Source organism: Neoarius graeffei, chromosome 5 (genome assembly GCF_027579695.1).
Source record: "Neoarius graeffei isolate fNeoGra1 chromosome 5, fNeoGra1.pri, whole genome shotgun sequence".
NCBI lineage: Eukaryota > Metazoa > Chordata > Actinopteri > Siluriformes > Ariidae > Neoarius > Neoarius graeffei.
In genome coordinates, this window is record NC_083573.1 from 41,851,588 (window position 1) to 41,865,672 (window position 14,085).

General features: G+C 41.9%; 1 protein-coding gene across 2 annotated transcripts in view; it reads left to right on the forward strand.

Annotated features, from left to right (window-relative positions):
• The window catches only part of col14a1a (collagen, type XIV, alpha 1a), a 256,796-nt gene that overhangs the window by 102,195 nt on the left and 140,516 nt on the right, over positions 1-14,085 (forward strand). For both annotated transcript variants that reach the window (XM_060921730.1, XM_060921731.1), the window contains exons 17-19: positions 971-1,103; positions 1,501-1,545; positions 2,002-2,144. In XM_060921730.1, the coding sequence (XP_060777713.1) occupies positions 971-1,103; positions 1,501-1,545; positions 2,002-2,144 (321 nt within the window). The remainder of the gene's footprint in view (positions 1-970; positions 1,104-1,500; positions 1,546-2,001; positions 2,145-14,085) is intronic.

The window sequence follows — 14,085 nt, forward strand, 5'->3', positions numbered from 1 at the left end:
CATTATGTGTAGCCGCGTATCCTATGCAGGGTCGTGGGCAAGCTGGAGCCTATATGGGTGAGAGGCGGGGTACACCCTGGACAAGTCATCAGGTCATTGCAGAGCTGTGCATTCCAGTGTAATAAAATTAAGCATGGATAAGCTTTGACTGGGGGCGGCACGGTGGTGTAGTGGTTAGCACTGTTGCCTCACAGCGAGAAGGTTCTGGGTTCAAGCCCAGCGGCCAGCGAGGGCCGTTCTGTGTGGAGTTTGCATGTTCTCCCCGTGTCCGCGTGGGTTTCCTCCGGGTGCTCCGGCTTCCCCCACAGTCCAAAGACATGCAGGTTAGGTTAACTGGTGACTCTAAATTGACCGTAGGTGTGAATGTGAGTGTGAATGGTTGTCTGTGTCTATGTGTCAGCCCTGTGATGACCTGGCGACTTGTCCAGGGTGTACCCCGCCTTTCGCCCGTAGTCAGCTGGGATAGGCTCCAGCTTGCCTGCGACCCTGTAGAACAGGATAAAGCTGCTAGAGATAATGGATGGATGGATGGCTGGATGGATGGAAGCTTTAACTGGTGGTGACTCGCAAGGGGGCGTGTCAGCACAGGGACCATCCCATTCTTTTGTTAGCTCGTTAGTGCTGTCAGAGTCACGCAGCTCTCGGTAGCTCCAGATGTGTTTCTGAATCCTGTGTCACATTCATCACTGTGATTTCTTTAACCCAGATTGAATCAGCAGGAAAACAATGTGCTTCATTCAAACGTTTATTACAGCTCGCGTATTGCTTGATACATGGAAGTACTGAATCGAGAGCCTCCAGTACACCATATTGTTACACCTCTTTCAAATCTATACATATATAAAATGCTGTCTACACTAAGATTGTCTATTCTTATTCCTACTCTTACTCTAAATGCAGACTGTGGCGGTCATGTCTTCCATTCATGTCTGATTCAGACATCTTTTTTTTTCCTGTTTGTGTTACAAAGGTGGTTGTACCAGGCCACAAAAATAGCTATGTGGTGACTGATCTTTCTCCTGTTACTGAGTATGAAGTGCTGCTGTCTGCGGTCTACAGAGATGAGGCTGAGAGCAGCGCTATACCTGCATCAGTGGTCACACGTAAGACAAAAAAAATTCAGTTGATTTTCTCATATGGCTGACATTCAGGTGTTCTTGAAAATATGCAGTGTCGTTTTTTTAAACCTAGGACAAGAGGCTTTTTAACTGTGATGTATGTGAAATACAGGTTCCTCCACTCTTTGCTTCATGAAATAAATGCTGATGTATTTTCATTCCTCTTAATGATGGAGTGTTTGAATTAGCGAGGTCCTCAGTGCTAAAAACATCACATCGTTTTATTACTTTGCCTTTCTTTTGACTTCTGTGAGTGAAGTCATGTTGTGAGATGTAATCTGATTTGATGAAATGATACCATTTCCTGATATTGGATTTTTGAATCCTACTGTCTACATTACCTTAACATGAACCTTGGTTGTTGTTTCCATCCCCCCTCCAGTTCCCATGCCTGCTACGACAGCTATCCCCTCTACAACCCCGCCAGGTGAGAGCTGACTGATGTGTGTTTGGTCATGTTGCTATGCTGTGTGTGTGAATCGGACAGTGGAGGAAGCTTGTGCTCAGGTCCGCAGGGAGAAAGAATGAGAGGCAGCGAGCTCTTTGTTTCCAGTCTCTTTGCTACTTTCTCTCAGACTCGTATCCTGGAGGAGCCAGATGGCACTTGTTTACCGCTCCAGCAGAAACATTGTTTACTGCTTCAGGAGAAAGCACTGCGGCACAGCCTGCTAAGTGGCTTAATCATTTGTGCTTCAGAATTGTTTGTGCTTTAATGGTTTATTACATTATTCTAGTGGCAAGTGGGCAGGTTTCCATTAGCAACATTTCACGACCTGCTGTTGCCTTTTGCGTGCTAGTGACACCTTTTTTGGGTGGAGCTGAATTGAGAACGGTAGAGTGTTAGGGAATGAGAAGAGATAACTCACTGAGCTGTGCTCTTCAGTGATGCGGCTGGGAGTGACTAACTTGCTGGTGGATGATGAGACCACGTACAGTCTGCAGGTCAGCTGGGACATGGAAGATGCAGATGTTGACCAGTACAGAGTGACCTACATCAGCCAGAGAGGAGACCGTGCAGAAGAGTCGGTGAGAACACACACACACACACACGTTGGTTTTCCTACCCCTGTGAGGACCTTCCATTGACATCATTATTATTGCAGTTAATTAATGCTGTGCCTGCACCTCAATCTAGCCTTAACCTCAGTAATGAAAAGGAAACTTTTTGGCTCTTTCATTTATTTATTTTTTATTTTTATATTTTAAAAAAACATGGGCGGCACGGTGGTGTAGTGGTTAGCGCTGTCGCCTCACAGCAAGAAGGTCCCGGGTTCGAGCCCCAGGGCCGGCGAGGGCCTTTCTGTGTGGAGTTTGCATGTTCTCCCCGTGTCCGCGTGGGTTTCCTCCGGGTGCTCCGGTTTCCCCCACAGTCCAAAGACATGCAGGTTAGGTTAACTGGTGACTCTAAATTGACCGTAGGTGTGAACGTGAGTGTGAATGGTTGTCTGTGTCTATGTGTCAGCCCTGTGATGACCTGGCGACTTGTCCAGGGTGTACCCCGCCTTTCGCCCGTAGTCAGCTGGGATAGGCTCCAGCTTGCCTGCGACCCTGTAGAAGGATAAAGCGGCTAAAAAAAACATACACACACACAACAGCAATTTCCTTATGAGGACCATCCAAATGTCCCCACAAGGTCGAAATTGTCAGCTTTTACATCCTTGTGGGGACATTTGGTCCCCAGTAGTATATAAAAACACACACTCATTGACATAATACATTCCCTAGCCCCTTAGCGTAACCTTAACCATCACAACTAAATACCAAACCCCAACCCTTATCTGAACCCTAACCTAAACCTCATTCTTACCTCAACCCTAAAACTAAGTCTTAATCTTCAAACAGACCTTTGAAGAAGTGAGGACCAGTAAAAGTGTCCTAAGTTTGTTCGTTAAAAAAAAAAAAAAAACATATTCTGGTCCTCAGTATGTGCCAAATACACACACACAGTATTGGTATTACCATCCTTGTGAGGACCTTCCATTAACAGAATTATTAATGCAGCTAATTAATACCCACACATAAACCTAACCCTAATCTTAACATTTAGGCTCTCAGGTTTTGTTTTGTTTTTTTAACAAAAGCTGTAGTTGGGGGGCACAGTGGCACATTGCCACCTCACAGCTCAAGGTCCCTGGCTCGCTTCTGAGCTCAGGTTACTGTGTGTGTGTGTGAAGTTTCTGTGCATGTTCTCTCTGTGTTCTTATCGGTTTTCTCTGGGTGCTCTGGTTTCCTTAAAGCAGATACGCAGAACCTTTATTTTTAAATACATTTCTGAGTGGATAGTATCTCCATCCTTGACTCTTTTATGCTGCATAAATGAGAATAAAAAAATATATATTTTTGAGAGTTAAAATCGACCGCAAATTTGGCATTGGAGCTGCCCCGCTGAGCCAGCCAGCCCTGAGCGCGTGATGTCACAGCAGGAACCGGTTTTAAGGCCGAGGCCTTTTACAGCTATTGACCAAAGTCATATCAATAAAAATTGATGGTGAAAGTAAGAAATACCGTCACCGACTTGCTCAACTAAGACTGATTTGACTTCATTGATTGTGGGTTGACTCTCATTAAAACAGGATAGGTGTTATAACTTATGCAGCATACATGTACATGCATGCATTTTCACTGATAAAATGTAAAAGGCTAATTAAATAATCAGATGAACTGAGACAATCACATTCTGAAGCAAATTAAATAATCTTATACCGCTAACTTTAACACACAATACAAGTTACATGTATTAATCTAAATGCAGGTAAACAACGAGTGTTGCTTTTGTTGTTTTTCTTATCCAAATGAGAGTCGGCGCTTACCCGTCTGTATTCTCGCTTCTTGAAGGCCGATCTTGTGGCTGATTGTTTTGAAACAATCTGACTTTCAGTTGTTCATTCAGTTCTCTGTTCATTCGCTTCTTGCACGTAAGGGAGAGATGGCAGCAATATCCAGCAGAGAAATCAGACGGCTGCTCCACTCATTCTCTATTTTGTCCATTACTGAGTACTCCGCCATTACTGCTCGGCTCAGGCAATTGCTAAAACCTGGAACGGGATGTCACCGGATTTAGCAACAACCGTGGGAAGGTCACTGCCCGAGCACTAATATGTCATGTCCCGTTCTGTCCCAGGTTTTACCAACAACCCTCGGCTCACACTCTGGGAGAACTGGTGCAACTGAACTTATTTTCCTTTTTAAATAAATAAATAAATACTTTCCTTTTCTTCAGGGGCGCAGATAGGATTTTTGAACTGGGGGGGACTGAGCTGTCAGCAAATGATTCCATTTTGTGTGTATATATATATATATATATATATATATATATATATATATATATATATATATATATATATATACACACACACACACTACCGTTCAAAAGTTTGGGGTCACTTTGAAATTTCCTTATTTTTGAAAGAAAAGCACCGTTCTTTTCAATGAAGATCACTTTAAACTAATCAGAAATCCACTCTATACATTGCTAATGTGGTAAATGACTATTCTAGCTGTAAATGTCTGGTTTTTGGTGCAATATCTCCATAGGTGTATAGAGGCCCATTTCCAGCAACTCTCACTCCAGTGTTCTAATGGTACAATGTGTTTGCTCATTGCCTCAGAAGGCTAATGGATGATTAGAAAACCCTTGTACAATCATGTTAGCACAGCTGAAAACAGTTGAGCTCTTTAGAGAAGCTATAAAACTGACCTTCCTTTGAGCAGATTGAGTTTCTGGAGCATCACATTTGTGGGGTCGATTAAATGCTCAAAATGGCCAGAAAAATGTCTTGACTATATTTTCTATTCATTTTACAACTTATGGTGGTAAATAAAAGTGTGACTTTTCATGGAAAACACAAAATTGTCTGGGTGACCCCAAACTTTTGAACGGTAGTGTGTATACATGTTATTTCACCTCCCTCACTGCCATCACCAGGAACTACCTGCAGGCCAGGACAATGATAACATTTTAACATAGCCTATGGAAATCCAAAGTTTACACATTATCATCACGCACAGAAATTGCAAAACTGCAAAACTAGTTTTAAAACCGCTAAGTTCCAACTGTTAACCATAGCGAGAGGCTGGGCTACGTGTGTGTGTGTAAAGTGTAAACCAGTGCATCCTGACTTTCTAACTATGCCTGTGTGTTGCGTGAGTGGCAGTCAGTCAACAACTCTTCGCAAAGTTTCCTTATGAAACAATATGCTCGCTGAAATTATGGCAGGGAACGCCAGATTAAACATTAAAACTGCCTTCTGAGCACTGTATCTACAGGCTGCCACCAAAAGAAGGAGGCTACCAGAAAGGCTTCTCTACTCCATACGATTTTACTTTCACTACGACATTACTTTGAACAGACTATCAAAAAATTGCAAGGTGATATGATAAAGTAAGGCACAGTTTACTTACAGTTGTTTTTTTTTTTTGAAAAAACGATCCAATCGTTTTCTGCCTTTTGGCACCCTTCATCATGCCATGTTGGGGTCCTGAACTAGGAGGCGCTGTCCCTGATATGCCTGTCAAACTTGTGGGTAACCATAGTAACCAAGCTCAAGCTCGCAACCTGTGCAGTCTGCGCAGTTGCAACTATGTCTGTACTGCTGTGCACCTCAATAAACCGAATGGTAATTAGTCTTTTGATTTTTCCGTGAGGTTTGCCTTATGCAAAGAAAGACAGCATAGACGTTTTTTCCTCCCTATAAGTGGGGGGGACCGAACGAGGTGAATTTAAATCTGGGTGGGACGAATCCCCCCCGTCCCCCCCTCTATCTGCGCCCGTGCTTTTCTTGTAGTTTTCTTTTCCTTTAATTGTTGATACTGCACCCTCTTTCAATACGGGCTTATAGCCAACGCTCCTCAACAGATCAGAGGTCTCGTACGAGTCTTCAGTAAAATGTGCAGAGCAGAGGAGAGACCACTTTGTAGGCGCCCGATGTGTCCGTGAACTTCTCGCAAAACGCGTCCAAATCTTTGCAGTTTGAACATTCTTGGGCCATGAATGCAACGTAAATCCACCTTCTGTCGTGTTGCTGCACCGGCCAGCAACACATCTACGTGGCATGGCGATAAATTAGCTCAAAATGGAGGATCGGAGTTGCAGTCAGCTCTGTGTTTTAGTATAGCGGAAATAGTGATGAGACCGATAGACTTCCTGTTGTGACATTACGGACGTGAGGCCATGGTTCTGCATATATGCTTTAAGTAAACATGCAGGTAGGCAGATTGGCTAGACTAAATTGCCCCAGGTATGAATGAATGTGTAAACGTGTTACCAGGATGAAGATGAATGAATGATTGAAAAAGGTCCAGGTCAAAACTGTCAGATCTTTCAGTTCTTGCAAAGAAATTTGGTCCCCACTAGGATGCCCAAATGCCCACACATACAGCACATAAATCAGAAAACAGTCACTTGTCAAAAGTTTAAGACATTTTGTCTGGATGATGAAATGATACCCCTTCTGCTCCCAACTCATGGACATGAAATTTTTGACTTGAGTGCTCCGTTGCTTTTTTATAAAAAAAAAAATCATTAACACAGAAAAAGAGACAGTCCCACCAATCATATTCTAGTGAGATCCTGTAATGTCAGGATTTTCTTCTCTCTCACCTCAAATATAACATGAGAAATTTATTACCACTGTGTAGTGAGAAAGGCTCAGAAGTAATCATAACCCCTTAAACTCCCAGTTACCTTTCTCACACGGGTAACTACATATCGTTCCTGTATAGCTGGACTGTAGTTAGTGAAAAACGATCAGTCTATCTTTCAGTTAGTATGCCTATGCACGTAGCAGTACTTTTTTTTTTTAAACAAAAAGAGGCAGCCCTCGAGATGTGTATGCTCTCTCGATTTTAAGTCGCTATAAGGAATGCCTCTGGCTCAATGCCATCTGGGTATTTTCAACACCATTCCCTGTTGTATAAACACATCTGCCTCTTGAATCAGTTATTTCTTAGCTGCAGAATCCTTCTGAGCGGTCGAGGAAGTGCTGCATTTGGAAAGCCACAGTTGTTTTTAAACTACATTTCATTGACATTGAGTCAATCTTGATTGGCCAAGATTACAGTGTCCTCCGCGGTTATTGCCACGCCTTGTAAAGATTAGTAAAAAGAGTTCGAAAAAAAATCCACCTTTTGGTGAAGTCGCTTCATCTCACACTGAAAAAAAATGAGAAAAATCCAACCTTTGACTGAAATACATTTATTCAGAGAAAAACAAATCCCTCATCAAGAAATTATTATTTTCAACAAAAATACTGTTATTGGCACCCCGAAAATTAAAGTGAACACAATGTAACTGAAGCATGTTTCCCATTTAAATTGTACATTTTTGAGTTGATTGGAATGTGTAGGAACTTTCAAGCTGTAATCCACGACTTCCTGATTAACTGAGGTATAAATATGAGGTGACACAGAGGCCAAACTCCCTTACTCATCCATCAACATGGGAAAGACAAGAGAACACACACTGTAAAAAAAAGAATAGTTGAGAATACTTGAAATTTCAAGGCAACCGTCTGCATTAAGAATTTTATGTTTTGCCAACGATGTGCCCATGATAATCCAAACTATGATAACACTGTTATCTTTATTAAGAATTCTTAATTAATTCGATTTTCAATTCCTCATTCTGCCAGCATAGATTTCTCTTTTTGCTGAACAGTGGCATTCACAGTAGTACAAAAAGGCAATTGAGGTTATCACAATTTATCATTAAACTATACATGCCTTTTTTCACTGTTCTACACAATTACAAAACTTCAATAATGTACAATAAACTTCACACTTTTTTAAAAACTTTATTTCAATAAGCACTTTTGAACAAAATCAAGTATTTGTATAATTACAGTGCATGCCCCCTGAGTTCAATCTATTTTCCATCTTTTTAAGCATGAATAGGCTACATGGGGTTTCATTTCTTTAATCAAAACATGGCCCTTCAGTACTTGAACTCGGTTTCACAGGCCAAGCTACAGCGCAATAATAAGTGCACTTGTAATTGGGGCGTCTTGTCATTCTAATCTAGATGCTCTGAAACACAAGCTACATCCATGTCAAAACATTCATGTTTAAGGGGGGGACATGGCCCTTCTAACTGTTAAGATGCAGATTGACTTATGGCCCTTTTCCACTACCCTTTTTCAGCTCACTTCAGCTCGCTTCAGCCCGACACGGCTCGCGTTTCGACTACCTCAGAGCAGCGCAACTCAGCTCGCTTCAGCCCTGCTTAGCACCCAAAACTCACACGGTTTTGGAGTGGGGCTGAAGCGAGCCAAAGCGAGCCGAGTGGGGCTAGGGGCGTGAGGAGACACTCCCCTGTGCACTGATTGGTGAGGAGGAGTGTCCTCACATGCCCACACACGCCCCGCGAGCACGCTGGGATCTGTAAACACCGTAAACCCGGAAGAAGAAGAATTACGAATTACGAGAATTTCTGAAGCCTTATGCGCCTCGCCTCATCTATACGCTCTTGCCAGTATCTGTTGGCGTTGTCGGTGACAACAAGCCACAGCACCAAGACCAGCAACACTAACGACTCCATGTCCTCCATGTTTATTGTTTACTATCCGGGTCGTGAGACTATCGCTTAAAAGGTCACTGATGTCACTGTTTGCGCCGCCTAACGACATCACGTGACGTCCACCCACTTTCGCTAACTCCACCCAGTGTGTCCACCCACTTCCAGCCAGCACGGTTCAGCGCGGTTGTAGTCAAAATGCAACTCCAACAGCCCCGCTCAGCCCGACTCAGCCCAACTCAGCACGGCACGGCTCAGCCCAACTCAGCCGCGTTGGTAGTGGAAAAGCGGCATTAGAACATGACCCTGCACAGCCTAAATACACACTGGCTGGTTCAGAACATGGGCCTGCACAACTTAAATGCCATAAGGTTCAACATGTCAACATGAACTTCAACCGGAGAGAGAACCACATTGCCCAGCCCTTGCATTTGGGAGAGGAAACCCCGTGTCTTGGTCATTAAGAGCATGCGCTGAATAAACACCTGTGGCAATTATGTATTTTCAATTCAGACTATTCACTATTGTATATTTACACACCATTGAGGTGCACCCTATCAGTTTGATGTGGATTTTTCTGTTCGCTAATAATTATTCATATTTTCTTGTCCATTCAATTGTGAATATGGAATTACTTGAACAAAGCGTAATTCTATTTTTTACAGTGCACAAACCAAATGAGAGAGAAGTATGTTGACCTTCATCAGTCAGGGAATGGTTATTAACCCCTTCAATGCCCTTGGACGAGTCACGTACGTCATGAAATCTTTTACCGCTGTGCCTTATGACGGAAGAATGTTTTAGGCATTGACTGTAATTCATATGTGCCACTGTGAAGTAAAATTAATGTGCCATGTAAGGTACATAAAAAGAGGTGTTTATGACGAGTAGCGTATGTCATAAGGCACAACGGTAAAAGATTTCATGACGTACGTGACTCGTCCAAGGGCATTGAAGGGGTTTAAAAAAATATTTGCTCATTGAAAATGCCCATTTCTACTCTGAGGGCAATAATAAAAAAGTGGACACCAACTGGAACTGTTACAAACTTGCCTGGAAGAGGACCCAAGTTTGTTTTGCCCCCATGTACAGTGAAGAGGATGGTAACAGAGATGAGAAAAAAAAAACAAGGATCACTGTTGGTGAATTACAAGAAAAAGTAAAATCTTGGAGTTTCCAAGTCTCCAAAACCACCATCAGATGCCACCTCCATGCCATCAGAGTATTTGGAAGGTATGCAAGGAAAAAAGGCCTTTTCTGTCAGTTTACCACAAATGTAAGCACCTGGAGCTTTTGAAACGCTACTCCAACTTTGACTGGAACCGTGCTCTATGGTCTGATGTAAGAAAAATGGAGCTTTTTGGCAATAAACACTCAAAGTGAGTTTGGTATAAAAAGAAGGATAGCTATAAAGAAAAGAACCCGATCCCAACTGTAAAATATGGTGGCGGTTCTGTGATGTTTTGGAGCTGTTTTTCCTCCAAAGGCCCTGGAAACCTTGTTAGAGTACATGGCATCATGGACTCCATGAAATACCAGGACATTTTAAATCAAGATCTAGCTGCCACAAAACTAAAACTGGGTCATCACTGAATCTTTCAGCAGGACAATGATCTGAAGCACATGTCCAAATCAACACAAAAATGGTTCGCTGACCACAGAATCAAGCTTCTGCCATGAATGTCTCAGTCCCCTGACCTGAACCCCAGTGAAAACCTGTGGGGTGAGCTGAAGAGGAAAGTGCACAAGTGTTTTACTGTACAAAGTATTAAATTCAGGGTAGCCAACTGTGGCACATGTGTTTTTGTTGAAAATAATGATTTCTTGATCAGGGATTTGTTTTTCTCTGAATAAATTTATTGTATTGTATAAAGTATTAAATGCAGGGGTGTCATGTCAGCGTGCTTGGCATGCCTCAAGCTGTTACTCTCTATGACATGAACCTGACCCTGATCAGAGCGCTGTCATGGTGCGGGCATAAAAGGACTCCGGAAACACAAAGAACGTGGAAAGTATACGCGTTAATATCCCACGTTACTGAGCTTTCTGTTCTGTGTTAACACTGGCTCTCGACTCTGATTTGTGTTTGCTCTGACATCCTGTTTGCACCTCAAGTGACCCTTGCCTGATTTACAACTTTGTCGTTGCCTCATGCTGCTGTAGATTATTTGCACACCTGTAAATAAGCACCATCCATCTGCAACTCCTTTACTGACAGGGTGCCAATAATAGCGGCACATGTGTTTTTGTCGAAAATAATATTTCTTGATGAGGGATTTGTTTTTCTCCGAATAAATTTACTTCAGTTAACCCTCATCCTACCATGCTATTTTACACCTTAATCTTACCATGTGGGGTCCGTTTGGACCCCAATACTTTTCTTTAAAATTAAAGCTTATAAAGACAAAATCACCAGATAAGTTTTGTTCAGAACATCTTGTATTAATAACAGCAATACACTAAAGGGCCCAAGGCATAAAGAACACACTTAACCTTCATCCTACCAGCCAATTTTACATACACAAACTACCAGGCGGGGTCCGTATGGACCCCAGGAGGGAATACCTTGAAATCAATGCAGTAAGAACCAATTCAATGCAGCAAACAGACATAACTTTATTGAAGAACAAAATCCACTATGGCTGAATATCAGTGATGTATTATAAATGCAATAACATTGCAATAATATTGCAATAACTAGCATACACGTAGCAAATTATAGCGCCACAAAAAAAAATTGGCATTATATACATGATTTTTGCAGCTCATGCAGCTGTAAAAGATTCTGGATTACAACTTAGGTCTTTTCTTACAGAATTTAAAACAAAAAAGTAATTGTAAAATAATTTAGGGCTTTTGTTTTGCAGCCTGTGCTTATTGCAGCAGTGGGGTCCACACGGACTCCAAGAAGGAATGCCTTGGTAGTTTCATGGAACATAAAAGAAATAAAAGAAGTTAACTTTCAGTGTGCTATTCAATTATAAAATGAAAGACAGATAAACTTTACTCTGGGGTCCGGTTGGACCCCAGTAACAAATTAATTATACCTTCACAATGCAAAAAGCTGATCTTCCGGTGCTTTAGTGTTTTAATTAAGACATAAATTCCGACAAATTCATAAAACGGTGAGGCAGTATGTCACATATTTTTAAAATGGCAAACAAACATATAGGTGCGGGGTCCAGATGGACCCCACTTGGTAGGATGAAGGTTAAAGGTTGGATTTTTCTCTCTTTTTTGTTCAGTGTGAGATGAAACGACTTCACCCAAAGGTGGATTTTTTTTCATAACCCTTTTTTACTAATCTTTACAAGGGGTACCAGTAATTGTGGAGGGCACTGTATAATCTGCCATGGTGCTTTTCAGCTAAACCTGAAAATCAGACCTGGCCTGCAAAGACCCCCTGTTTCTCACTGATCAAATATTTAGCTATCCTTAAGGAAACAGTTTGAAATTATTTTCCAACTCTGCTCCGGAGTGTGTGTCTGACCATCAACCACACTCGAGTTTTAATTCTCAGAGTGAGTCACTGCAGGTCAAGCTGAAAGAAAGATAAAGGAGGCAGGAGCAGGACAAAGGAAATTCCATTATCTCTTCATCTGACATTTAGGTCACTGCCACAGAGATGTGGTGAGACGGATATATGGGGGAAAAATGAGTGAGAGTAGGAAAAGAAGAGCAGGGAACAATACGTTTTCCATTGCTCTTGGAGAGGAGTCATATGAGGATATAGTCGTTTTGAGAGTAACTTTCAAAGAGAGTTGAAGAGTGCAAGATATGAAAAGCAACTCTATTCAGTTTCAGCACCACAGGTCTGGTGGACAGCTCCACTAATAGGAGATCTGTGAGATCATGTACCTCCAGCAGAGTGGCTGACAGAGTGAACGCTTGATCAGGCTCATTGAACATGGCAGGTTGTACACAAAGGAGCTGAAATGAATCATGATCAAAAATCCTCGCTTCATATGAAGTTAGTTCTAAGCTTGTCGGATCTTTTTAAGATTTAAAAGAATTTTATGTTAATCATGTCTTCAATGTCTGCTGCGATCAACAAAGTCATTACCTACAAACAAGATAAAGAAGTTTAGCAATCCTTGCTTCTCTCATTTGAAGTAGCTCTGTTATTATTTTTTTACAAGTTCAATGTTAAGTTAACTGATTTAATCCTGTAAGCCATGATTCGCATAAGGTTTCAGTAATAGTTTTTTTTTTTAACTTTGTATCTAAAACTTTTAAACGTAGACGGCCTTTCGATTTCATAAAATCGGTGAAATTTAGTTCCCTCTGAAATTTGGTTGTAGTGATGTATGCTTGTTTTTGTAATACAACCTCGATTCCAAAAGAGTTGGGACAAAGTACAAATTGTAAATAAAAACGGAATGCAATGATGTGGAAGTTTCAAAATTCCATATTTTATTTAGAATAGAACATAGATGACATATCAAATGTTTAAACTGAGAAAATGTATCATTTAAAGAGAAAAATTAGGTGATTTTAAATTTCATGACAACAACACATCTCAAAAAAGTTGGGACAAGGCCATGTTTACCACTGTGAGACATCCCCTTTTCTCTTTACAACAGTCTGTAAACGTCTGGGGACTGAGGAGACAAGCTGCTCAACTGTCTTAGGTCTTTTTTGTCGTATCTTCTGTTTTATGATGCGCCAAATGTTTTCTATGGGTGAAAGATCTGGACTGCAGGCTGGCCAGTTCAGTACCCGGACCCTTCTTCTACGCAGCCATGATGCTGTAATTGATGCAGTATGTGGTTTGGCATTGTCATGTTGGAAAATGCAAGGTCTTCCCTGAAAGAGTCGTCGTCTGCATGGGAGCATATGTTGCTCTAGAACCTGGATATACCTTTCAGCATTGATGGTGTCTTTCCAGATGTGTAAGCTGCCCATGCCACACGCACTAATGCAACCCCATACCATCAGAGATGCAGGCTTCTGAACCGAGCGCTGATAACAACTTGGGTCGTCCTTCTCCTCTTTAGTCCGAATGACACGGCGTCCCTGATTTCCATAAAGAACTTCAAATTTCGATTCGTCTGACCACAGAACAGTTTTCCACTTTGCCACAGTCCATTTTAAATGAGCCTTGGCCCAGAGAGGACGCCTGCGCTTCTGGATCATGTTTAGATACGGCTTCTTCTTTGAACTATAGAGTTTTAGCTGGCAACGGCGGATGGCACGGTGAATTGTGTTCACAGATAATGTTCTCTGGAAATATTCCTGAGCCCATTTTGTGATTTCCAATACAGAAGCATGCCTGTATGTGATGCAGTGCCATCTAAGGGCCCGAAGATCACGGGCACCCAGTATGCTTTTCCGCCTTGACCCTTACGCACAGAGATTCTTCCAGATTCTCTGAATCTTTTGATGATATTATGCACTGTAGATGATATGTTCAAACCCTTTGCAATTTTACACTGTCGAACTCCTTTCTGATATTGC